General features: G+C 44.5%; 1 protein-coding gene across 1 annotated transcript in view; it reads right to left on the bottom strand.

The window, feature by feature from the left end:
* Positions 1-7078: 7078 nt before the first annotated feature.
* tacr1a (tachykinin receptor 1a) overlaps positions 7079-27306 on the bottom strand; it is a 54262-nt gene continuing 34034 nt past the window's right edge. The window contains exons 3-5 of the mRNA XM_080216982.1: positions 15540-15690; positions 13882-14078; positions 7079-10694 (exon numbers count right to left, since the gene is read on the bottom strand). Coding sequence (XP_080073108.1) covers positions 10400-10694; positions 13882-14078; positions 15540-15690 — 643 coding nt within the window. The 3' untranslated portion in view covers positions 7079-10399. The remainder of the gene's footprint in view (positions 10695-13881; positions 14079-15539; positions 15691-27306) is intronic.

The raw sequence follows: 27306 nt of genomic DNA, 5'->3' as shown, positions 1-27306 counted from the left end.
TTTAATTTTGCTCACTAATCTCTTGTGTGGGATTTTGTCAAAAGCCTTTTGAAAGTCCAGATATACAACATCCACTGGTTCACCCTTGTCCACTCAACTGGTCACATCATCAAAAAAATTCCAGGTTTGTCAAGCATGAATCCATGCTGATTTGGACCAAACCTGTCACTGTTTTTTCCAAATGCTCAGTTATTATATCCTTAATCATTGACTCCAGTATTTTCCCCAGCATCAATGTCAGGCTAACCAGTCTATAAATCCCCATTTTCTCACTGCCTCCTTTTTTAAATAGTGGAATTACATTAGCTATCTTCCAATCCTCTGGAAGTCCAGAGTCTATAGAATACTGGGAAATGATCACCAATGCATCCACAATTTCAAGGTCCAACTCTTGAAGGTCCAAGGTCCAACGCTTACTCTTGAATGCAGAGCAGCAGAGCCTAGGATTTATCGGGTTTTAATCCCAGCAATTTCGCCAATATAATTTCCTGAATAATAAGGATTCCTTCAGTTCCTCCTTCATGCTAAGCCCTCTGTCCTCTAGTCTGTCTGGAAAGTTATCTGTGTCCTCCTTAGTGAAGACAGATCCAAATGATTTGTTCAGCTGGTCTGCCATCTCGACATTTCTCATTATGAATTCACCAGATTCTAATTGTAAGGAACTACTGCATTTTTCCAGCAATTTCTTTTTCAATAATGTGCAGACTTGATTTATTCTCCATCAGACACAAGCACTTTGACCGGGGGTTGGGGGAGGGGGAGGGGGTGTGGGGAGGTGGTGGTGGTGTCATACACAGCTCATACATCGTCACTCACATCCATTGACTCCATCTACAATTCCTGCTACTTTGAAAAATCAACCAGCATAATCAAGGACCCCGTGCACTCCAGACATACTCTCCTCCACCTTCTTCCATCGGGAAAATGATACAAAAGACTGAGGTTACGTACCAACAAACTTAAGAACAGTTTCTTACTTGCTGTCATTAAACATTTGAATGGACCTACCTTATCTAAGTTGATCTTTCTTTACAGCCGAGCTATGACTATAACTTTATATTCTGCATCATCTCCTTTCCTTCTCTAAGATGTAGATATGTTTTGTCTGTATAGCATGCAAAAAACAATATGTTTCATTGTATAAAAGTGACAATAATAAATTAAATCAAATCACATCTAGCAGGCAAAATGTCTTGTAATAATTCCATTGCACAGCCTCCACATTCTAAATGCCCAGTGCAGCGGGACTGTTTGGTTTTAGAAGACTACAGCGAAAGGGGCATTGGAAGAATATAATGTGCTGATTTGACCAGTTTTTTTCTGGGTACATTGCTTTGGTATGTCACATTGAAATTTCATTCTTCATTCGTGGGCGCTTGGCGCCCTCGTCTGGCAAAAGGCTGAAATAACCGTGCAGGTTCAATCCTGCAATAATATGCATAGCATGTCCAGCACGTAAATCAACCATTGAATGCTGCTGATCCATGCTTCACACTGGCTTCCTCCTCCTCATTTAATTCTGTCATCTTGTCCTTGTATTCGTCCCTCTCTCTAATGTATTAATCTAATTTTCCTTTGAATGCATCAATATTTGCCTCAATTACTCTTTGCGGAAAATAAGTCTGTCTTGCAATGGATTTAACAGCTGCAATCTTAGACTGACGGACCCGAATTTTGTACTCCATCCGCACCCTCAAGCGGAAACATCTCCTACATATACTCTTCCATCATCTTTTTGAAAAATATCTCTATCAGGTCACTTTTTCTTTTCTGCAGGACAGACCTGCAAAAAATACAATGAAACCATTCCAGAAAGCATTGTAGAAAGAATTTGCAATGGAGAGGGAGTTATCACACTCAATGCCAAAGGCAGTGTCTAAAAGACTCAAGTAATTTTACAATAAAGAAGAAGAATACTTATTACCTAGGTAGCAGTTATACTAAACTAAGCCTTTCTATCTTAAAAGGGCCGCCAGTTGCTAAGCACAGTAAAGTCACAGTTAGAATTCTAAGATCTGGAATGCTCTCCTATTTGGAGCACAAGTAGTTTTAAGGATTTATATTTGAATTGATAAATATTATAAATATGGAATAGTTTTAAGTGGGTTTAGTTCCATGTTTCAGTGGAAGGAAGGGTAAAATCTATAGTTAGATTAATGCTGGACAAAGGTATGTGTGGGGGTTGGTTTCAATTCCAACAGTGACTCTACTGTGCTGAGAGAGGGTCAGTGTGTGAAGAATAAATAAGACATAAGCACGTGGGTGTTGCTCAGCAACTGGAGGTCCATTTAAGGTACAAAGTGTTCGATTAGTTGATTTTGATCACGGTTGGGGACCAATGCCATTTCTCAACTCTGCCAGGAGAGGTTTAATTGCACAAGAGAGTTACAGGCTTCCTAAGGAACAAGATACTGTTCAGATAACCAGGGGACGAGGACAGAATGAAAGCCTTAAAATGACTGGAACTAAGAGAACAAGGACCAAGGTACTGTTCAGAAAAGTTCAAGGGAAAAGAATTCAAGGAAGAGTAAACAAAATGTTCTGAGTCGAAGGGACAATTACAAAAATCAGATTTAAAGTTGAACAGCAGACTTCAGAAGTCAATTACACAAACGTTTTTAAAGTTTATTTAGTAGTCACAAGTAAAGCATTGCAATGAAGTCACTGTTAAGTTCCCCTAGTCGCCACACTCCAGCACCTGTTCGGGTCAATGCACCTAACCAGCACATCTTTCAAACTGTGGGAGGAAACCGGAGCACCCAGAAGAAACCCACGCAGACATGGGAAGAATGTGCAAACTCCACACAGACAATGACCCAAACTGGGAATCAAACCCGTGTCCCTGGTGCTGTGAGACAGCAGTGCTAATCACTGTGTTCCCGTGCCACCCACACCAGGAGGCTGCCAGGCCCTTCAAGCCAGCTCACTATTCAATGAGATCATGGCTGAACTATATCAGCTACAACTCCTTTTCTGTGCCACTTTCCCGGCGTCCTCTGTTCCTTGATTGATCAAATATTTGTCCACCTTCACTTTAAATACTTCTAATGAGCCAGCCTCCATTCCCTTTTGGGACAGAGAATTCCAGGGGTTCACTGCCCTCTGAGAAAAGAAATTTCGACACAGCTCAGTTTAAACGATTAGCTCTTTATCTTGTAGCTCTGTCCCCTTGTTCGACACGCTCCCACTAGTGAAAACATCCTATCACCTAGCCTGTCAAGCTCCTTATTTTTGAATAAGGTCACCCCTTGCTCTTCTAACATCAAGGACTACAGACCCAGACTATTTATTCTTTCTTGATAAGACGACCCTCTTATCCCAGGAATTAGTCCGATACCACTTTTTTTGAAAGTGGACCAAAACTGTACGCAGTATTCCAGGTGAGGCCGCACAAACACCCTATAAAATTGCAAGAAAACCTCCCTATTTTTAAACTCCAATCCTCTTGCAACAAAGACCAAAATGTCATTTGCCTTCTTAACTACTTGTTGGACCTGCTTTCTGGCTTTTTGTGATCCATGAACTGCTCCCTCTGTGCTCCATTCACCTGCAGTCTTACTCCATCATAATTTGCCTTTTGATACATGACTTTACATTTCCCCACATTAAACTCCAATTGCCAGGTTTTTGCCCAATCTGTCCACATCCCATTGCAGTATCACAATATCCTCAGCCATGTTGGAAACTTTGCATTCTGTTCCTTCCATTAGGTCATTAATGTAAATAGTGAACACTGTGGGTCTCCACTTTTATATCAATCAAATGTTTGGTGCCATTTTGCTAGAATCTGAGAATCCAGGGTTAAAGTAATTGTGAACAGTTTGTGCAGCAGTCAAGACAAGAAATCCCAAAGGACTTTGTGTAAAACCTGGATTGGATCACTGTTAAGGATGGAGTGGAAGCTATGTTTTAAAAAAGTCACTTGGAAAGACTTTCCTAATGCAGATAGCTAATGTAGGCAGTATCGTGAAGGAAGGTTTCAAAGTGTGTTTTTTGGAATGGAGTTTGGAAACTCTCATGATAATTATGGGGGATTCTGAAGTGAAATCCAGAGACATTCACTTGAGGTTCAGAATGGAGAGTGTATTTGATCACAGCCATCTTATTTGCTTAAAGGGACTTTGTGTTAATTGAAGTTTAAGATATGCTTTGTAACCCCTGTTAATCATAGGATCTCTGTGTATTTATTAAGGTAAGAGTGGAACAAGTAAATGAGTATGTATAACAATTCAATTGTTCATCTTTAACCAACGTTCTTTTTTTCTTTTTTGTTAAAACATATGGATAGTCTTGTGACTCTTTTCCTCCAGGTTTTGGAAAAAAAGTAAGTTACAAGTCTTTTGAACTCAGGTTTCATTCTGGGATCTTCCCATCCAGTCATAACACCAACTGGGATTGTAATCCTCTCTAAACATCTCCATTGTTTTTTTCTCCTTTAGCAACCTCTTTGACCAATTGATTAAGCTTAATATTTCCCCTGTCCCAAAGAAGTCACATTGGACTCGTAACATTAACTCCGCTTCTCTTCCCACCGATGCTACCTGTGCTATCTGCTTTTATTGCAGATTTTCAGCATTCAGCACGATTTTGCTTTCACTGTCAAATTTTTTTTCTGTTTTTGATTGCTTACCTTCTATGAAGAGGGGTTGGTACACTGCGTTTGCATAGACAGTGGAAAACATGAAGTGTACTTGTCACCAAACTCCACTCAGCAGGAACCAAAGCAACTGATAAGGTGGGGGTGGCGGGGGGGGGCGGACTGATTAGCAGCAGAATCTTGTGTATAACTCATCCAAAGATGTAGATGCAATGCAACAAATTTTGTAGTTTATGGTACCATTGCAACTGAGAGAAGATTGAGAGATTTTCACTCTGGCTTATTCCAATGCCCTTAATGTGATTTTCCATGTGTATTCATGTCATTCAGAACTTTGACATCAGAAAATCAGTCAAGATGACCAAAAATGTCAAAAATAAGTGCTTGCGGCTTGGTTTATTTTCAAGGTCTATGAACAAACAAATATGTGGACAAGGAATGTGTTTGGAAGTTGCTGAGAGGCTTTTATGTAATCTTGTGTTTTATTTTATGTTATTACAATAAAACATTGGATAACAACTTTTTACCACAGGCACCAATATACAAAGCACAAAGAACAGATTGTTCATGGCAAAAATATAACCTGCACCATAGTCAAGTTCAGAGAAAGCAGATTCCATTTCACAACTCTGTACTTTAAGCATTTTCCACCTTCTGAATTAAGGATCTATCTTTGATTCTTCATTCCTTTGGGCATGTTAATGCTGTTTTAAAATGGCAATGCAGTTGCTAGGGAACACAACAAAGATACTGAGAGTTATTCGGAACTTAAATATGGCTTTCAGAGCCATAGCAACACTTGGAACCCAGCATTCAGGCTGACCAGCTACCCTAGCACATTATTGAGAATCATCGGAGTGCAAAATAAGTTCCCTGATCTTTCCTTTCTGAGCCAACGGCATCTTGTTGATTGATACATGGTCAAAAAGTGATCAATTTCAATCAGGCTTTGTTGCTGCTCTATTTTTCTTGATATGCACTTTTCAAGTAAAGAAGGTCTCCATCTTTTTGAATGTTCACTCCCTCTTTTTGTTGTCTTCTGGATTTACCATTCATGGGAGGTAACGTAAAGCAAACGAGAAGTTTCCTTTATTACAGTGGACAGTGTATTCTTAACAACAAGTAAAAAGGGTTCAATCCACACTGGCAGTACCCTTGGACCCATCCATCACCTCAGTTATCTGCTCTTGGAGCAAGGAAGCTGAGAATTCAACTGCAGACTGGGGGAATAAAGCCAGATCTTGGGCAACGTGGTTTCATATTGAAACTGAGTGGGCTTCAGAAATAGAAATCTCCCACTCAACATGTTCCTAAATTGAGCGCTCTGGCCAAATTGAAATTGTGATGTAGATCACCAGGCAAGACTGTTCCCTTCCTGTTGGCGAACACTTCAGTGGTCACGGGCGTTCGGCCTCTGGCCTTCGGGTAAGCATTCTCCAAGGCTGCCTTCACGACACATGTAAGCGCAGAGTCGCTGAGAAGAGACTGATAGCCAAGTTCCGCACACATGAGGACGGTCTCAACAGGGATCTTGGGTTCACTATCTGTAACCCCCGTGACTTGCCTGGGTTTGCAAAACCTCACTTACTGTACTGTCTGGAGACAACACACATCTCTTTAACCTGTGATCAGTGCTCCTTCCACTCACATTGTCGGCCACTTTAAGACTTGAATAGCAGGTTAGGTATAAAGATTCGCATTCTAATCAGTAATCTCTAAACTGTGCTTTATATGCTCTGTCTGAGGCCAGAACTCTCCATTCACCTGACGAAGAGGTTAACCTCGAAAGCTTGTGAGTTTACTATCAAATAAATCGGTTGGACTTAAACCTGGTGTTGTCAGACTTCTTACTGTACTTAATTGAAATTGTCATTAGAACTTTAATTTAAAAAAAACTGGAATCGCATCAACCCCTTAGATAAACGCTTGATTGCTACTTTTACGGAGCAAGGATTATTTTGCTTTAGTTTTTCACCTGTTACTGTGGTAATGCAGTGGGCACTTTCCCTGTTTGTTGTGGAATGTGATTTTGGATGTGTTTGTTCCCTGGCAACCTCAGAACTGAAAATACAACAAGATAATCAGTACAGACTGTACGAACAGATGGCTTCTACATGAATACTATATTCAGACATTGCAGCTTGAGCTTGGGCCATTCACATCAAACGGTCAGGGCGCCCTAGCAAGTGACAGATTGGATCACGGGGCACAGTTTTGTGGCTGCTGGTGTTGCGAAACGAGCTTCCACTTCTGGTGTCCGGTGCGTGGCAACAAAACATTTTAGAAGAAAGAGAAGCCAGGGGGCGGGTTTGGCGAATATCAACTTGGAAGGGATCAAAAGTCTATCCTCTTTGAAGAAAACAAGAAACGCCCGCGGGGCAGTGGCAGAGGAGCATAGGTCAGACACAGCATTGTCAAAATGCCGTGCGTAGAGAGGCGACGATTAGGAGACATTTCATCACAGCACAAGTTCCACATCGGGATCTTGATCGGTCATCACAGCTTGTCCATCGTGAGTTCAATCTTGATCAGTCTTTGGAAGCAGGCAGAGTTTGATCTCCTGCCCCCAGGGTAACACATCTCCTCATCGGAGTAATCTGGGCAAAACAACTCAAATGGAGAACGACACTGAAGTTTTGTTCGAACTTCTTGCCTGTGTGTATGATGTTAAAAAGCCCAAAGTTGCACTTTCAGCAACACCACAGGAGGGCAGTACAGTGTTACACTTGTGATTTAAGACTGCTCACCGTGGATTAGTCTCAGACTGGGTTATTAGCTCTGCTTACATTTCATGATATGCGGACACATTTAATCAATAATTTCTGCAGCTGAATTCTGAATTAAAGCAGCCCAGAATAATCAGTTTAGCGATCAGTTTCACTTTTTTAAGCTTTGAGGCGCAGGGAGCAGGGTGTCAGAAGAAAAACAAGTCAGTTGGAAATTAACGCAATGAATTATTCAACTTGATTCCAGTGAATTAGATAGAAAAGTACGAACTGATGATCAAACTTTTTACACACTGCAGCTATAAACTTTAAATCTCGCCCGATTTAGGGTTATGGAGTCTTACAACCCCGGAAGAGGCCATTCGGCCCATTGTGTCTATGCCAGCCCTTTAAAACCCACTCAATTAGTCCCATTCCCCTGTTTCCTTTCCCCAAAATGCTGCAAAATTAAAATTCTACTAGGAACAAGTTTCAAATCTCAACAACGAGATGGCAGAGTTAAGAAATATGTCAGTGCTGTCAAAACTGTGTCCAGAAAAGATATTTAAAATTCACATATAGAGAGATTTACATTTTTCTTTTACATTCAACGTTGTCCACAAGCAAAACACACGTTTTCACAATCACGACTTTGTACAAACGTTTAAATGAATCACTTTTGCTATCATGAACAGTGCCAAATAATGACTGTCCCTGATCCTTCTGGATACAAGGGATTCAGCTCCGTCATTGTTCCGGGGTCAAAGACCTGGATCACGCGACCTAACACAACTGTGAGATCAAGGGCTGGTCAATAAATTCTGGCCCACATCTCGAGAATGAATAAAAAGAATATAATATCGTTAGCCTCAAGTGTGATGCTGGTTGTGAGAATTCACTCACTCCTCTTGCATGAGGTTGCTGAAAGGTGTGGCCACGTGTCCCTTGGAAACTTGTGTCACCAGTAGACCATGTTTAGAATTTTTGGGGCAACACGGTGGCACAATGATTAGCACTGCTGTCTCACTGCCCAGGGGCCCAGGTTCAATTCCTGCCTTGGGTCTCCATCTGTGCGGAGTTCTCCCTGGTCTGCGTGGGTTTACTTCGGGTGCTCTGGTTTCCTCCCACACTCCAAAGATGTGCAGGCTGGGGAGATTAGTGGGATAAATAATTGGGGTTAGGGTGGTGGTGGGGTTTGATCCTAGGTGAGATGCTGTTTTGGAGAGTCAGTGCAGACTCGATGGGCGAAATGGCCTCCTTCTGCACTGTGAGGATTCAAGGACATGAGTTCTGTGCCTTTGGAGAGATTCACAAACAGTACAACAGCAGAGAATCCAGGAGACTTAGGCAATGTCACACAGTGAGGCATCCCGACCTTGATGCATTCTGCTGGAGTTCTAACCTGTAACCCCAACACATGTCACCAGATTTAATAGCACTAATGTGACACAACCACACATCCTTAATGACTCCCCCTTGAACAGTTACGTTTCTTGCACATATTGATCTGAACCCCATCCATCAATCCAGACTGGCACCATGTGAAAAAAAACAGTTGCTCTTATGAATACATCACCACCCACACCCACACCCATCAGTGTGATAAATGTAACGGGAAAGTCTTTTGACTGTGCTATTCTGTAGTGCAGCATAATGCATTATTACAGGGGCATAAGGGCTTGTAACCACATGAAATTGTTCACAGCCAGCCAAACGGTTGGAAAGAGTTAGCAATGCAAATAAGCAGAAACGTGTTGCATTGTAAGGTCAAGCTTTCAGAGCTTTGAACCTTGCTGAGTTACAGGAATAGGATTCACTCTGTCCTCTTCATTGGATTCAAGTAACCTTCTGGAAAGTGGTCTCTCAGACATAATAGAAGTTCACTCATACCTGCTAGTTTGTGACATGGGTTTAAATGTGAGTGCACACAGGGGTGTAATTTTGATGCACTCTGTAATAGAAGCATTGGCTATTGGCGTTTTTTTTCGCCTTCAGTCGCCCAGCTTCTAATGTCTGGAACCCCCATCCTCAACCTAATACCTCTCAAAATCTCACCTTAAAAATCTATCTCTCTTGTAAAACTGTGGTGATCCATCTATTTATCTATATCTCACGTTTCACATATCACATACTCTCCATGTGTAATATTTCCATATCTCACGTGCTCCATCTCACCTTCTCCCTGTCTTGCTTTCCCAAAATTTCGCAAAATCTCAGATTCTTTTTATCACAGATTCCTTGCATCTCACATTTCCCATATCTCATATTACCCATATCTCACATTTCCTATATCTTTCTTTCATCATATCTCACCTCCTCTGTGCCTCATCCAGTCTTGCCTTGACCAGGTACCATGTGATCATTGAAATGTCTCTGGATGTATTGAGGCAGCTTCCGCATTTCAATGTGGGGCATTTGAGTTACAATAAACTCTTGAGTCGATTCCATAGTTACATCATATCAGATTCCCACAAGGCACTGAGTGTGCCAGAATCCAATAATCTCATTGTCTTTTACCTTTCAGTTAGTAAATGTGAGTAGCTGCTTGGGAAGATGACCGGTGGGTCCTGCAATGATGAGAAATAACCTTCTGTGTTTCTCTGCATCATTTGGAGTGTCAATCTTAGAAGCAGGGAGTCATGAGGTTGTGTTGTTTTGTGTTATATTCTGTACCGAGTGCTGAGTGAGCAAGGTGGAATTTTACATGTTGGCTGGGTAGGAGAGGAAGGGTACAAATCTATTGCTTGAAGGAATTGGTGGTCTATCAAGAATTTTAGAAATATAGCACTTTCCAGATGAGGGGATGGTGTAAGCAAGCATTTACCAAACAAGCGTTCTCAGCATCAAGAGGCCAGTAATTTGAAAGGGATGTGGTCAAGGGGCATGCTGTGAGCTACAGGATTGAAGTGTTGGGCCTAATTTAATGTTTCCATTTTGATTTGGCATTTCCAGTTGCTAACTTTGAAGGGTCACCAAGCTGAGATGAATTGGAATAAGTTCATTAGGTGGTGACCTCCCAGTATCTGGACCCAGGCTGATGTCTGTTTAAAATAATTCACTCACTTTTGGATTGGGGTAATGGGTTGGATCTGACCATTTAATAAGGGTCTGGCCTGCAGTAGACAGTAGAGGACTCCAACCCAGTCTTTGAGATGCTGCGTGAAGACCCATTGGAGGTCAGGTCCAGTGTCAAGTGTGTGGTCTTGACAGTATCTTCAGCTTCATCCTCATTCTGGTTGATGACTGTGGAAACAGTGGTCTCCATCCGGCTAACCTTATACATGCTGCCCTGGGTTTGGAAATACTTGGTAGATTTCATCTCCAACCCCTCGTAATCATTGTTTTTGACAAAGGGACAACAGCGGAAAACGCGACGAAACCCAGCCCGGAACCTGAAACACAGAAACCCGTCACATCATCTCACCATTGTCTTTCAGAAACTCTTCAGGAGTTTGGCTGCAATTTGTACTAGTCACACTTGAGGGCCCAGTTGCACCAACGCTGGTGGAGTTATCTTTTACAAGGCAAATGACACCAAGAAAGCCAGAAATACTGGAGTAGACTTTTGGAATATTGTGTGTCGTTCCTATCAACACACTAAAGTTAAAGTTTATTTATTAGTCACAAGTGAGGCTTACAATAACACTGTAATGAAGTTACTGTGAAATTCCCTGAGTTGCCACACTCCGACGTCTGTTCGAGTCAATACACCTAACCAGCACATCTTTCAGATTGTGGGAGAAAACCCACGCAGATACGAGGAGAATGTGCAAAATCCACACAGAGAGTGACCCAAACTGGGAATCAAACCCAGGTCCCTGGCGCTGTGACACAGCAGTGCTAAACATTAGCACTATCGGAAGGACATGGAAGCTTTGGCGAGGGCAAAGAAGGTTCACCAGGATATTGCCTGAGGGTGTTGACTATGAGAAGCAGCCCAATAAACTAGGATTATTTTCACTGGAAAGACGGAGGCTGAGGGTAGACCCGATAGGGGTCTATAAAATTATGACAGGCGTCGACAGGGTGGATAGTCAGGGGCTTTTTCCCAGGGTGCAAATGTCAATTACAAGGGGGCACAGGTTCAAAGTGAGAAGGGGAAAGTTTAAGGGAGATGTGTGGGAAGTTTGTCACACAGAGAGTGGTCGGTGCCTGAAATGCACTGACAGAGGAGGTGGCGGAAGCAGGCACATTAGCACCATTTAGGAGGCATCTGGATGGGTACATGAATAAGGAGAGAATAGAGGGATGTGGACCAAGTAAGGGCAGAAGGTTTCTTTTAGTTTAGTTAGGGCATCATGATCAGCAGGGAATTGGAGGACTGAAGGGTCTGTTCCTGTTCTGTACTTTACTGTTTTCTTTATTCTTTGACTCTCAACTGCCCTCCAAGGGCAGCTAGGAATGGGCAACAGTGGCTGGCCAGGGTGCAGAGGAGGTTTACCAGGATGTTGCCTGGTATGGAGGGGAGGTCCTATGAGGAGAGACTGAGGGATTTGAGGTTGTTTTCATTAGAAAGAAGGCGGCTAAGAGGGGACCTTATTGAAACATATAAGATGATTAGAGGTTTAGATAGGGTGGACAGTGATAGCCTTTTTCCTCAGATGGAGAAAGCTAGCACGAGGGGGCATAGCTTTAAATTAAGGGGTGGTAGTTATAGGACGGATGTCAGAGGTAGGTTCTTTACCCAGAGGGTGGTGAGGGATTGGAATGCCCTGCCTGCTGCAGTTGTAAATGTGCCTAGTTTGGGGGCGTTTAAGAGTTCCGTGGATAGGTTTATGGATGGAAAGGGATTGGTTTAGGTTAGAGGGTCATTGCTTTTTAATTGGTCGGCGCAACATCGTGGACTGAAGGGCCTGTTCTGCGCTGTAATGTTCTATGTTCTATGTTCAGCGTCACCCACGTCCCACGAATGAATTAAAAAAAAGATGAGGTATACAAATCTCCAGAGGATGCAAGTGGACTCCTAAGAAAGCAATTTCCGAATTTTAAAAACAAAGTAACTAGCATCAGCCCTTCCCCACCACCTTGGGAGTGTTCTAAAGGGTGTTGGACATGGACGTCAGGGAGTTGGGCCTGTAGTGTAGACATGAGTACAATCATGTGCTCTCACACTGAAGCCACCAGTGACAATTTGGGAAGTAAAGGGTGAAAGCATCTCTGGCACTAGAAATACACGCCCAGTGAAAGAAACATTGCTGGTCTGTGAATTGGTACAGTCAGAATTCAGATAGGGACTGGAATTGGCAGTAAGTCCCTATGTTGTGAAGGCTTACACATGAAGGACAGTTTGCTTGGTAAGGTCCTAAGAAGGAACTAACACATGTCAATTTGTAATTCAATGGCATTCCGCAAATGTGAAGTCCTCATGGAACAACACTGGCATAATAGGAAGTCCCAACATAGGAATGTTATCAACAAGGCAAGGAGATATGAGTGTGGATGACCAAAAGCATAGTCACACTTCAAGGAACAGCAGCACATTGGCACAACGTGGTCTCATAATGCCGGGGACACGGATTTGATTCCCGGCTTAGGCCACTGTCTGTGTGGAGTTTGCACATTCTCCCTGTGTCTACTTGGGTTTCCTCCGGGTGCTCCAGTTTTCTCCCATACGATGTGCTGGTTAGGTGCATCAGCCATGCTAAATTCTCCCTCAGTATACCCAAACAGGAGTGTGGCGACAAGGGGATTTTCACAGTGACTTCATCGCCAGGATAATGTAAGCCTACTTGTGACACTAATAAATAAACTTCAAAAAATAAAGGAGATATTTCAGCAGGGAATATCAGAATTTAGGGCATTGACAGTTGACCACACAGTTAGCACTGGTGCAATGATTCAAATCAGGAATACCCCTGGATAAGTGTAGATATCTCAGGGGGTTAGAGGACTGGAGGCAATTATAAATAATGAGTTCAGGGGTGGACAAGATTGCAGAGAGATCAGGAAACAAGCATGAGTATTTGTAAATCAAGTTGCAGCCCTCACTCATTCAATGGGCACAGGAAGGATGGGTAAACAGGACTTAGTAAGAGTTAGGATGTGGGCAACAGAGGTGTCTATGGGCCTCAGGTTTACTAAGGACAGATTGGCTAGGAGTGTATTCAAATAGTCAAGTCTAGAGGTAATTAAGGCATAGATGCCAGGCGAAAGATGTGCAGGTTAGGTTGACTGGCCATACTAAATTGATCCTTAGTGTCAGGGGATTTGCAGGGTAAATATGTGGGTTATGGGAATAGGATCTGGTAGGATTGTGGTCTGTGCAGATTCGATGGGCCGAATGGTCTCCTTCTGCACAGTAGGATTCTATTCTATGATTTTATGCACGTTTCAACAGCAATTGATCTGAGGCAGGTGTGGATATTACAGTGATATTACAGAGGTGACAATCAGCAATGCCTAAGGTAGTGTGAATATGTGGTTGGAAATTCATCTCATAGTTAAGGTTGTGAACAGCCTGGTTCAGCCACTCACCCAGTTTGGCCGCTGCTGACCTTGGGGAATTTTAAAGTGCGCAGGTCATGACTTCGTTTGAAGTGGGTTTGGGAAAGGAGCTTCCTTTCCTCTGTCAGGACTTACCGGTCATTGAGGCAGCAGTAGATGATGGGGTTGTACATCGTAGAACTCATGGCAAGCCAGATGATGGCCAGGTACACTTGCTGGATGTACTTCTTCTGGTAGATCTCGGGATGGAAGAGGTAGAGCAGGAAGTAGATGTGGTAGGGAAGCCAGCACACAGCAAATGTGGACACCACCACAATCATCATTTTCACCACCTATGCCAGGGATAAAGGGTGGCCTTTAGATTAGTCAATTCTCTACAGCAGATATCCGATTCCCAATATAAGGTGGCACAGTGGTTAGCACTGTTGCCTCACAGCGCTAGGGGCCCAGGATCAATTCTGGCCTCAGGTACTGTCTGTGTGGAGTTTGCACGTTACCCCCATGTCTGCATGGTTTTCCTCCGGGTGCTCCAGTTTCCTCCCACAGTCCAAAGATGTGCAGGTTAGGCTGATTGGCCATACTAAATTGACCCTAGTGTCAGGGGATTAGCAGGGTAACTATGTGGACTAGGGCAATTGTCAGTGCAGACTTGATGGGCTGAATGGCCTCCTTCTACACTGTAGGGGTTCTCTGATGTAAAGTTAAAGTTGATTTATTAATGTCACAAGTAGGCTTACATTAACACTGCAATGAAGTAAATGTGAAAATCCCCCAGAGGCCACACTCCGGTGCCTGTTCAGGTACACTGAGGGAGAATTTAGCATGGTCAATGCAGCTAATCAGCACTTCTTTCAGACTGTGGGAGGGAACTGGAGCTTCTGGAGGAAACCCACGCAGACATGGGGACAACATGCAGACTCCACACAGACAGTGACCCAAGCCGGGAATTGAACCTGAGTCCCTGGTGCTGTGACGGGGCAGCGCTGACTCACTGTGACTCCAATATAGCCAGATGTCGAGGTGCTAAGGGGTGGGATGGGGAGTGTTGCTGATCGCAACAATCCACCAATAGAACTCAATTAAGGAATTACAAAGATCTCAGAAGCAAAGTTTACTTCGACTAATATTTTTTGAACTGTTTCAATTGAAATGTGTCATGAAAAAAAGTTAACTCTTGCTACTCTTGAGCTGCCCTTTCACCAGGAGCTGGGAGGTATGCGAATAACCCGGGTGTGGGGTGGGGGGGGCGTGGAGGAAGAAATTCAATACTAACAATCAAAACAGAATTGAAAAAGATGTTCTACAGCTATGGGGAAAGGAGAGGTGAATGGGGCTAATCGAAAGCTTGTCAAGAGAGCTTGTATATGCATAGTGGGTGGAACGGCTCTTTCTGCACCATCTGATTCAATAAGACAATGAAGAACACGTTCCTCAAAGTTTTTTTATGTTACCGGCTGAGCTCGGGCACACATTCCAAAGAGGTTTCACATTTCAAGGATCAGGAACCATGTGTTGTATTTGTTTTCTGATGGGGTTAAATTTAGTTAATCACAGTGATGCAGCTTACATGAAAGTATTGTGTAAATTGATTTACCCTGCTTATTTTATACATTAAACAAGAGGATGTTTTCTCACGTGGCATCACCTCGACTCCCCCGCACCGCCACCCCCCCCCACCCCACCCCCGCCACCCCCAGCACTTACCTGCACTGTTCCCAACATCCCTAAGAATCAGATGGCTACAGTCAAAACTGTGTCATTTCTGACACTCATTGGCCACAGGGCTCACTCACCTTCCTCTTGGCGTTCATCTGCTCCCTATATCTGTCTGAGGAATCCCCTGGAATCTCACTCGCCCACAATGTCGTTCCGACAACAGTGTAAGCGTAGCCCATCACCGTCAGAGGCAGAAAATAGACAAGGGCAGTTACACAGACATGATACCTGTTGGAGAGATTCATGAGCAGTCAGTGATAACAACCGTTCAATATTTCTGATCCCTGATAGATTATCAAGATCTTTAGGTCGCTGAGTTACATCACAGATCAAACAGAACTGCTTCAGAGGAGAAAACACCTCAGATACAAACATAATGCTGGCACATCAACTTACGTAAGCCGCCAGAAAAACATGAATAAATGGAACTAAGAAAAAAATATCCTATTTTCTGTTTCATTTACCTCTCTTATTTAACCCATTGGCACAGCAAGCTCCCACAAATAGATAAGATGATGTCTGGATAATCTGCTTAGTGATTCTGCCAGACTTTGCTCTGAGTATTACTATCATTTTTATTTCATATTTCTAGCATTGTTGTTTATAAACTGGATCATCCTCTCTTTATTATTGTTTTACTGAGGGATAAACATTGGCTAGGACATCTTTGATAATGTCTTTGCTTTTCTGGCCTTAGGTTCATTAATGTCTCCTTGGGCAGACTGGTGAAGCCTCTCTTCAATGTCTCAAACAAAAGCTGATATATCCAACAGTGCAACACTTCCCCCCACCCCCGCCCATACTGCACAGGGAATATCAGCTAGGTTTCACTCTAAGGGCCCTATTTTAAGAACACAAGAAACAGGAGCAGGAGTAGGCCATCTGGCCCTTCGCGCCTGCCCCGCCATTCAATAAGATCATGGCTGATCTGTCGTGGCTCAGTTCCACATTCCCGCCCTCTCCCCATAACTCTTAATCCCCTCTCTTATCAAAAACCCATCAACCCGCGTCTTAAAAATATTTAGCGAGGCAGCCTCCACCACTTCAACGGGCAGAGAATTCCAGAGATTCACCACCCTTTGAGTGAAGAAGTTCCTCCTCAACTCCGTTCTAAACCGCCCCCCCTTTATCTTGAGGCTGTGCCCCCTAGTCCTACTGTCTTTTTTGAGCGGGAAGAGTCTCTCCACCTCTATCCTATCCATCCCATTCATCATCTTATACGTCTCAATGAGATCTCCCCTCATTCTTCTAAACTCTAACGAGTACAAGCCTAATTTATTCAGCCTCTCCTCATAGCTCAATCCCCTCAACTCCGGTATCAGCCTAGTAAACCTCCTCTGCACTCCCTCCAAGGCCAAAATATCCTTGCGCAGGTGCGGCGCCCAAAACTGCACACAGTACTCCAGCTGCGGCCTCACCAATGCCCTATACAGCTGCAGCAAGACCTCCCTACTTTTATATTCAATCCCCCTCGCTATGAAGGCCAGCATCCCATTCGCCTTCCTGACCACCTGCTGCACCTGCAGGCTGGGTTTTTGCGACTCATGCACAAGGACCCCGAGGTCCCTCTGCACCGTCGCCTGCTGCAGTTTTTCGCCACATAAGTAATAGTCCTTCCTACCATTCTTCCTACCAAAGTGGACCACCTCACACTTGCCAACATTAAATTCCATTTGCCATTTCCTGGCCCATTCGCCCAGCCTATCTAGATCCTTCTGCAGACTCTCCACACCCTCCGCACAATTTGCCTTTCCCCCAATCTTGGTGTCATCAGCAAATTTCGACACCCTACACTCGGTTCCCTCCTCCAGATCATCTATATAAATGGTAAATAGCTGAGGCCCCAGCACCGACCCCTGGGGCACCCCACTAGTCACCAACCGCCAATCCGAATAGCACCCATTGACCCCCACTCTCTGCCTCCTATTTGACAACCAATCCTCTATCCACGCTAACACCCTACCCCCAACTCCATGTCCTCTGACCTTCTGCAGTAACCTCTTGTGAGGTACCTTATCAAACGCCTTCTGAAAATCCAGAAAGACCACATCCACCGGCTCTCCTCTATCCACCGCCCTAGACACATCCTCATAGAACTCCAGTAAATTTGTCAGACACGACTTCCCTTTAATGAAACCGTGTTGCGTCTGCCCTATCAAGCAATTCCCTTCAAGATGCCTCGCAATTTCCTCCTTAATGACGGATTCTAACATTTTACCTACCACAGAAGTTAAACTAACCGGCCTATAATTCCCCGCCTTTTGCCTGGCACCCTTCTTAAACAACGGCGTAACATTAGCCGTTTTCCAATCTTCCGGCACTTCCCCGGAATCCAGCGACGTCTGGAAAATAACCACCAAGGCATCCACTATAACCTCCGCCATTTCTTTCAGAACCCTCGGATGCATTCCATCCGGTCCTGGGGACTTGTCCACAATCAGCCCCTCCAGTCTGTCGCACACCACCTCTCTAGTAACAGTAATGTCATTAAGACCCTCCAGTCCTACCACCTTTCCATCGCTAACACCCGGCAAATTATTCACGTCCTCCTCCGTGAAGACAGAAACAAAAAAGTTATTCAAGACCTTAGCCATATCCCCATCCCCTACCACTAGGTCCCCTTTCTCGTCCTCTAAGGGACCAACGTTCACCCTAGCCAGCCTCTTCCTTTTTATATATTTATAAAAACTCTTGCTATCCTTTTTTATATTAAGCGCTAGCCCAGCTTCATAGCTTCTTCTACCCTCCTTTATCAACTTTTTTGTCAATCTTTGTTGACATTTAAACCTTTCCCAATCCTCTTCTCGCCCACTGCTCTTAGCTACTCTAAATTCCTCCGCTTTTAATTTAACACTTTCCTTCACCTCCTTCGTTATCCACGGCTTATTACATCTCCTCCTACGGTCCTTTTTGACCATCAGAATAAATTTCCGCTGAGCACCAAGAAAGATCTCCTTAAAGATCCTCCACTGCTCCTCAGCAGACCTACCTTCCAACGTGCTCCCCCAGTCCACATTCGCCAATTCTTCTCTCATCCTACCATACTCCCCTCTATTCAAACAAAGGACGCGTGTCCGGGAACCCACTTTCTCCTCCTCCATCTGCAACAGAAATTCCACCATACAATGATCACCCTACAGTGCTGGGCAGACTTGAAACTGGGAGTGTTTCAGATCCAACTTTTAGACCCGTCCCCATAGGCACTCTGCCTGAAAAAAAATCAGCAACTCCGAATTGCGCTCTCAAAGCCTGTGGGCAGGGCTTAAAGTTCATGAAATCCTGCAGCTCCGATCAGCACCTCCAACTGTGCATGCACAGAAAGAAAAAATTAGAGAATGCGGTTCCCTACCACGTCACTCCTAGGCCGGATAATGCCTCCCACTGACCCCACAGACACTGCCCCACCCTCACAACATTACTCACCCCTTTATCCCCCCCACTCATACACCACCCAGACCAATCGCGGCCCCCTCCCCTTCTTCCTCCTACTGATCTCAGGCAGAGTGGCAGTGGACCCTCCCTTCCCCCTCACTGATCACAGGCAGAGTGGCAGTGGAATCCCCGCTTTTTCCCCCACCCCCACCAATCTCAAGCAGAAAGCCATCAGACCCACCTTCGTCTATCCTCCCCCATCGGTCTCAAGCAGAGAGCCTTTGGATGCTCAGCACTTACCTCCCCACTCGCTGGAGTGCTTGAATCAGGCTTTTGTGGGCATGTCTGTTTTGTGCCGATTCTGGATGGGCGAAAGTGGTGGTAAAGGGGGAAGTGCTGGTAAGGTTGGGTGTGCAATCCATTAAGGCAACTTAGATGCGCGCAAATACGTTTAAATGGCCATCGCGCCCATTTCCAGGCCTTGGTAAAGGGGGAACCGGCACAGAGACAGGCGCGGATCGCGCTACTCGCCTTAACCCTGGCTTTACCAAGTTTTCAAAAACGGGCGCAGCTTGATGGTAAAATCAGGCCTTAATTCCCTAAAGTGTGTGAGACTTGAACCCACAACGTTCTGGCTAAGGATGAGCATACTGCAAACTGATCAGTACTGACAGTGCCGTACATAGGATGCACGTACAATCCCCATCTTCACCAAGTGTCTCCAACCTGAGTTGTTGGAAGGCACTCCAGAGGAAGGGAGATTGAACAAAACCATCAAAACCACTGAAGGCAAAGTCCAGCAATTCGAACATCTCCAAATCTGCAGCTGCTTATCATTACTCAGGGACATTACTGGATGGGGCCTCATATCGAGGTATCCCCTTGTAATATGATCTGAGTCATAAGAACATAAGAAATAGGAGCAGGACTAGGCCATCTAGCCCCTCGAGCCTGCCCCGCCATTCAATAAGATCATGGCTGATCTGTCGTGTCTCAGTTCCACATTCCCGCCCTCTCCCCATAACCCTTAATCCCCTTGCCTATCAAAAACCTATCAAACCGCGTCTTAAAAATATTTAGCGAGGCAGCCTCCACCGCTTCAAAGGGCAGAGAATTCCAGAGATTCATCACCCTTTGAGTGAAGAAGTTCCTCCTCAACTCCGTTCTAAACCACCCCCCCTCTATCTTGAGGCTGTGCCCTCTAGTCCTAATCATGATGTGGAGATGCTGGCGTTGGACTGGGGTAAACACAGTAAGAAGTCTCGCAACACCAGGTTAAAGTCCAACAGGTTTATTTGGTAGCAAAAGCCACTAGCTTTCGGAGAGCTGCTCCTTCGTCAGCTAAGTGCTGACTAACTCACCTAATGAAGGAGCAGCGCTCCGAAAGCTAGTGGCTTTTGCTACCAAATAAACCTGTTGGACTTTAACCTGGTGTTGTGAGACTTCTTACTGTATGATCTGAGACACAGGTTTGTTCAAAGCTTTTGACAGCAACCTTAACTCAGAGAGACCCTCACTGTATTTGGTTCTACTTATACATGCTCTGTGTTCATTGTGTCGTATTGTTTTAAACAAAAAATAAACTGGAATGCATATTATCAACTTCATTGTCAATAATGCTTTTCACCTTGCTTTGAGATCCAGATTCACAAGAGAGTTTTGTATCCCAGATGAATGCTGACCATAGTTTTGAGGCATGGGTGCAAGAACAAACCAGTTTTGCTGCATTTAAAACAGTAGTGTGAATGGAAAAGTAGCTGTTCTTAGTCATTTAGCCTGAAGGTGATTGTCGAGCTGCAGAACAACATCTCCCCTGTATACCCTGCAGTGTCTGTGTGAGGGTGAGATAACTTCCAAGCAAAGGAATACCCTTTATCTCCCCCACAGGCCCAGTCCCACATCAGGAGCGCTCCTTGTAACCGAGAGAATTTGTCTTCTCTTTAAACCTTACAGGAACAACTGCTGGTGGCAATGATGATGTGATCATTTCACCATTTTATCCAGCCTGTTAATGCCCCTTTAATATCTCTTGTAGGACTTTGTTGCCATGGTGACATTGTCCCTTTAAATGGAAATAAAACATGAGGTGAGCAAGTCCCATGAGTTCAGTAGTTCTATGGAAATAATGTCTCTGTCTCCCTTGACTGGTTTTGCTTGTTGGATCTGAGTGTATGTTGAGCTCACAGAACTCTATATTAGAGGTGCAAGCACTCAGCACCGCGCACCAATGGCATTTAGTGTCTTAAGTGTGCTATTGAATAGCAATTTGCATTGTGAATCAAGCGCTACTTCTAACTTTGAGTGCATTTCATTTAAACTCTCCAGCCTTATCGAAGACTTCCTCTTTTTGTTCTTCTCCACCCCCCACCCCAGCCCCCACCCCCTTCCCACCTCCTCTCCCTGCATCTTAAAACCTGGTTATGTAGCGCTGCTGCCTCACTGCGCCAGGGAGCTTGAGTCACTGTGTGGAGTCTGTATGTTCTCCCCGTGTCTGCATGGGTTTGCTCTGGGTGCTCTGGTTTCCTCCCACAGTCCAAAACACGTGCTAGTTAAATGCATTGGCCATGCTAAATTCTCCCTCAGTGTCCCCGAACAGGTGCCGGAGCATGACAACTAGGGGATTTTCACAGTAACTTCATTGCCGTGTTAACATAAGCCTAGTTGTGGCTAATAAATAAAATGTTAAACTTTATAATCAGCCATGATGAAAACTCATTGGTCTGAGTTTATTTTTCTTGTCACGGATGCTGCCTGATCCACTGAGTATTTCCAGCATTTCTGCTGCTTAAATAGCAGCACAGGCTCAAGAGACCAAATCATCCACTCCTGTTCATGTGTGTCTGCCTGTAAGTGCATGTGAGCACATGTACAACCTTTAAATCCCACTCTTCCTCTTTAATCTCCTATTTTGCTGTGAGGTACAGTTGCACTGTGGTTATGTGACTGGATTCGTAATGTAAAGACCTGGAATAATGATTGGAGGCAGCAGTTCAAATCCTACCGCTGCAACAATCCAGGCAATTAAACATATCTGGACAAAAATCTGGTGTCAGCTGAACCCGAAACCCCCCAAATTGTCATGAAAACCCATTAATTCTCTGGTGTCCTTTAGCAGAAAAAAAAACTGATGCCCTTAACTGATTTGGTTTATATGTGACTGCAGACCCATAGCAAGGAAATTGACTCTAATACTGTCCTCAGAAATGGTCTAGCAAATCACTCAGCTGTATTAAGGAAAGTGGCAGGCCATCACCTTCACAAGGGCAACTAGATTTGGTGATAAATCCTGCTAATAAACAATAAAGAAAGAGCTGCCCACTAGCCCCTTATCTCGAACCATGAAACAAAATGAGATGTTATCAATTTTATTTCATACCAGTTGTTGGCAGAGCTCGTAAAATAGCTTTTTCTCCCCGCTTGTAATTGCAAAAATTTCCTGTATCTTAAGTTCGGAGCAGCTGACAGTGATAGGGAAAGAGAGAAAAAAATCTCCAGGAAGTTATTTCCTGAAAGCCATTTTCCACCATTGAGTGGTCTTTTTACCCAAGGTGGGACTGTCACGTCTGCGGCAGTAGCTGTGAAGCCCATCCTCGGACTGGACTGCATGGATGGCGGAACTGTGTAAAACTGAAGAAAGATTCAAATATAGATTGTGGTGGCAGCCTATAAGCTGTAGCATTTGAAAGGGGAAACATAAGAACATAAGAACATAAGAAATAGGAGCAGGAGTAGGCCATCTAGCCCTTCGAGCCTGCCCCGCCATTCAATAAGATCATGGCTGATCTGTCGTGGCTCAGTTCCACTTTCCCGCTTTCTCCCCATAACCCTTAATCCCCTCTCTCATCAAAAACCCATCAACCCGCTTCTTAAAAATATTTAGCGAGGCAGCCTCCACCACTTCAACGGGCAGAGAATTCCAGAGATTCACCACCCTTTGAGTGAAGAAGTTCCTCCTCAACTCCGTTCTAAACCGCCTCCCCTTTATCTTGAGGCTGTGCCCCCTAGTCCTACTGTCTTTTTTGAGCGGGAAGAGTCTCTCCACCTCTATCCTATCCATCCCATTCATCATCTTATACGTCTCAATGAGATCTCCCCTCATTCTTCTAAACTCTAACGAGTACAAGCCTAGTTTATTCAGCCTCTCCTCATAGCTCAACCCCCTCAACTCCGGTATCAGCCTAGTAAACCTCCTCTGCACTCCCTCCAAGGCCAAAATATCCTTGCGCAGGTGCGGCGCCCAAAACTGCACACAGTACTCCAGCTGCGGCCTCACCAATGCCCTATACAGCTGCAGCAAGACCTCCCTACTTTTATATTCAATCCCCCTCGCTATGAAGGCCAGCATCCCATTCGCCTTCCTGACCACCTGCTGCACCTGCAGGCTGGGTTTTTGCGACTCATGCACAAGGACCCCGAGGTCCCTCTGCACCGTCGCCTGCTGCAGTTTTTCGCCACGTAAGTAATAGTCCTTCCTACCATTCTTCCTACCAAAGTGGACCACCTCGCACTTGCCAACATTAAATTCCATTTGCCATTTCCTGGCCCATTTGCCCAGCCTATCTAGATCCTTCTGCAGACTCTCCACACCCTCCGCACAATTTGCCTTTCCCCCAACCTTGGTGTCATCAGCAAATTTCGACACCCTGCACTCGGTTCCCTCCTCCAGATCATCTATATAAATGGTAAATAGCTGAGGCCCCAGCACCGACCCCTGGGGCACCCCACTAGTCACCAACCGCCAATCCGAATAGCACCCATTGACCCCCACTCTCTGCCTCCTATTTGACAACCAATCCTCTATCCACGCTAACACCCTACCCCCAACTCCATGTCCCCTGACCTTCTGCAATAACCTCTTGTGAGGTACCTTGTCAAACGCCTTCTGAAAATCCAGAAAGACCACATCCACCGGCTCTCCTCTATCCACTGCCCTAGACACATCCTCATAGAACTCCAGTAAATTTGTCAGGCACGACTTCCCTTTAATGAAACCGTGTTGCGTCTGCCTTATCAAGCAATTCCCTTCAAGATGCCTCGCAATTTCCTCCTTAATGACGGATTCTAACATTTTACCTACCACAGACGTTAAACTAACCGGCCTATAATTCCCCGCCTTTTGCCTGGCACCCTTCTTAAACAACGGCGTAACATTAGCCGTTTTCCAATCTTCCGGCACTTCCCGGAACGGTGCAAGGAGAAAGAAAAAGCTAACATGATCCTATAGATGGTGCCAAGAGAACACTGGGGTACCTAAATCCATGATGTGGAGATGCCGGCATTGGATTGAGGTAAGCAGGGTAAGAAGTTCAGCAGGTTGAAGTCCAACAGGATTATTTGGTGGCACAAACCACAAGTTTACAGAGCGCTGCTCCTTCATCAGGTGAGTGGGAGTTCTGTTCACAAATAGGGCATATAGAGATAGAAACTCAATTTATAAAATAATGGTTGGAATGTGAATCTTCACAAGTAATCAAATCTTAAAGGTACAGACAACGTGAGTGGAGAGACGCTTAAGGACAGGTCGAAGAGATGTGTATTGTCTCCAGCGAGGACAGTTAGTGAGATTTTGCAAGCCCAGGCAAGTCGTGGGGGTTACAGATACTGTGATATGAGCCCAAGATCCTGGTTGAGGCCGTCCTCATGTGTGCAAAACTTGGCTATCACTTTCTGCTCAGCATTTTTAAGTTCTCGTGTGTCTTGAAGGCCGCCTTGGAGAACACTTACCCGAGGATCAGAGGCCGAATGCCTGTGATTGCTGAAGTGTTCCCCAACAGGAACAGAACACTCCTGCCTGGTGATTGTTGAGCAGTGTTCATTCATCTGTTGTCTTAGTGTCTGCATGGTCTCCCCATTGTACCATGCCTCCATTGCACCATGTCGATGATCCGGCACTTCTTGCAGAGATTGCTGTGGCAGTGTTGTGTGATGTTGTGGTCACTGTTCTGAAGGCTGGGTAATTTGGCTGGTGCAAGACGTGCCAGATCATCAACATGGATGCCATCATCTCACATGAGAACACCATCCACCAGGTACATGGTACATACTCTTGCGACACAACCAACATTGTCTACCTGATACGCTGCAGGAAAGGATATCCTGAAGCATGGTACACTGGGGAGACCATGCAGACGCTACTACAACAGATGAATGAACACTGCTCGACAATCACCAGGCAGGAGTGTTCTCTTCATGTTGGGGAACACTTCAGCGGTCACAGGCATTCAGCCTTTAATCTTCAGGTAAGCGTTTTCCAAGGTGGCCTTTGCGACACACGACAGCGCAGAGTTGCTGAGCAGAGAAAGTTAGCCAAGTTTCGTACACATGACATCGGCCTCAACCAGGATCTTGGGTTCATATCTCACTATCTGTAACCCCCATGACTTGCCTGGGCCTGCAAAATCTCACTAACTGTCCTGGCTGGAGACAATACACATCTATTTAACCTGTGCTTAACCCTCTCTCCACTCACATTGTCTGCACCTTTAAGATTCGATTACCTGTGAAGACTCGCATTCCAACCATTATTTTGCAACTTGAGTTTGTATCTTTATATGCCCTGTTTGGGAACATGACTCCCACTCACCTGATGAAGGAGCAGCGCTCTGAAAGCTTGTGGCTTGTGCTACCAGATAATCCTGTTGGACTTTAACCTGGTGTTGTGAGACTACTTACTGTGCATACCTAAACCATACAGCAGTGACTTCAATCACTTCCAATTAAGTTCCTTGACATCAGGATCATGAGTCCAATTTCTATTTGATTATCGATGGACTGCGATCAATGGACTGCCAAGTTGAATTGCACCTAAAGTAATCTCCTGCCAGCATCGGAGCTCATTACTTCAGCACATCATTAACAAACACATCATGTAAATTCAACACTTACAAAGGACTGTGCAGATGTCAGAGTTCAGCACATTCTTTTACTATTTAACCCTTATATGTCAGTATGCAATTAAATGCCATAGGTTGTATCTGAAGGGTAACAATACGAGGAGTACAGAAAAACATGGAATTAGAGAAGAAAGGGAAAGATGTGGAGGACAAATGTAACGTTGCTCCATGGAACTGGACAATAACAAATTATCCACACATTGCTGCTGAACTAATGTTTTCTTCCGCGCACTTTAATAAAGAGGGAAACTGAGCACGGAACTTAGTGTGTGACTAATTTGGCATTTGCCTGCTCTGCAATCATCACTTTCACTCAAACCTATCCTTGGGAGCAGAGAGAGATACATGTGAAAGCAGAAGAGATTGGAGAAAAAACGAAAGGGAAGAACAGAGAGAGCAAAACGTAGGGAGAAAGAGAAATTGCTGTGGCTCCGGAGTCACATGTAGGCCAGACCTGGTAAGGACGGCAGATTTCCTTTCCTAATGTCCTTCAGGGGAGGAAATCTGCTGTCCTTGCCTGATCTGGCCTACATGTGACTTCAGAGTCTCAGCAATGTGATTGACTGTCAATTGAAATGGCCTAGCAAGCCAATCAGTACAAGAACAACTCGAGATAGGCAATAAATGCTGGACAGCGATGCCCACAAATGAATAAAAAAAGGAAAATGATGGAGGGAACTGAGTTCTTAGTAATTTTAAAGGTTCTTTTTAGGCATTTTGGACCCGTTCAGTTTTGACAGGCACTGACAATCTCAGAAATTGGAAAATCACAGGGCAAAAATCATTCTGTAATGAAATGCTTCTCAAGCACTTCATTGAACTGAAACAAGGATCTTTCTGTCTGTTTAAGACATCTCACAACACCAAGTTAAAGTCCAATAGGATTATTTGGTAACATGAGCTTTCGAAGCGCTGCTCCCTCATCAGGTGAGTGAAGAAGCAGCACTCTGAATGCTTGTGATAGCAAATAAACCTGTTGGAGTTGAACCTGGTATTGTGAGATGTCTTACTGTGCCCACATCAGTCCAATGCCAACATCTCCACACCATTTCTGTCTATTAGACAGCTAATGAGTTGAAGCTGGTGTGGGTCTCACTGCAAACATCTCTTCGACAGCAAAGACAGACCATTTATACAGCGAATAGTTTACTTGAACCTTCGCAAAGTCTACAGAATCTATTTAAAAAAGCATTCCCACGAATTACATCAAACAAAGCTCATGGTTTCGATCTACAGTAATGTTTTCAAATTAGAGTAGTGTGATCTCTCCAGACAAATGCATTGTGTGATGGTTGGTTACATAATACAAATAATGCACTTAAAATCCTGCTGCGGTTGATAAGAGAGGTGCAGTCATTTCCATTTTGTCCAGTTATCTCCTGTGGGGTGAGGTGAGAATTGGCAAGGGTGACTTGCAGTCAGGCTTGTGCCCAAGCGCAGACAGAAAATGGAATCAATCCCACTACTGCTGAGAAAACAATATCGTAAGGAGTATCACATTACCTACTCAACAAGACCAGATAACCAAATCGAAGGTTAAAGGAGCAGAATCTAATTCGATGTATACACATGGATGCGA

Source organism: Carcharhinus amblyrhynchos, chromosome 34, assembly GCF_965287045.1.
Source record: "Carcharhinus amblyrhynchos chromosome 34, sCarAmb.v2.hapA, whole genome shotgun sequence".
NCBI classification, from domain to species: domain Eukaryota; kingdom Metazoa; phylum Chordata; class Chondrichthyes; order Carcharhiniformes; family Carcharhinidae; genus Carcharhinus; species Carcharhinus amblyrhynchos.
Note: the sequence above shows the minus strand (reverse complement) of the source record. Positions and strands in the feature narration are given on the sequence as shown.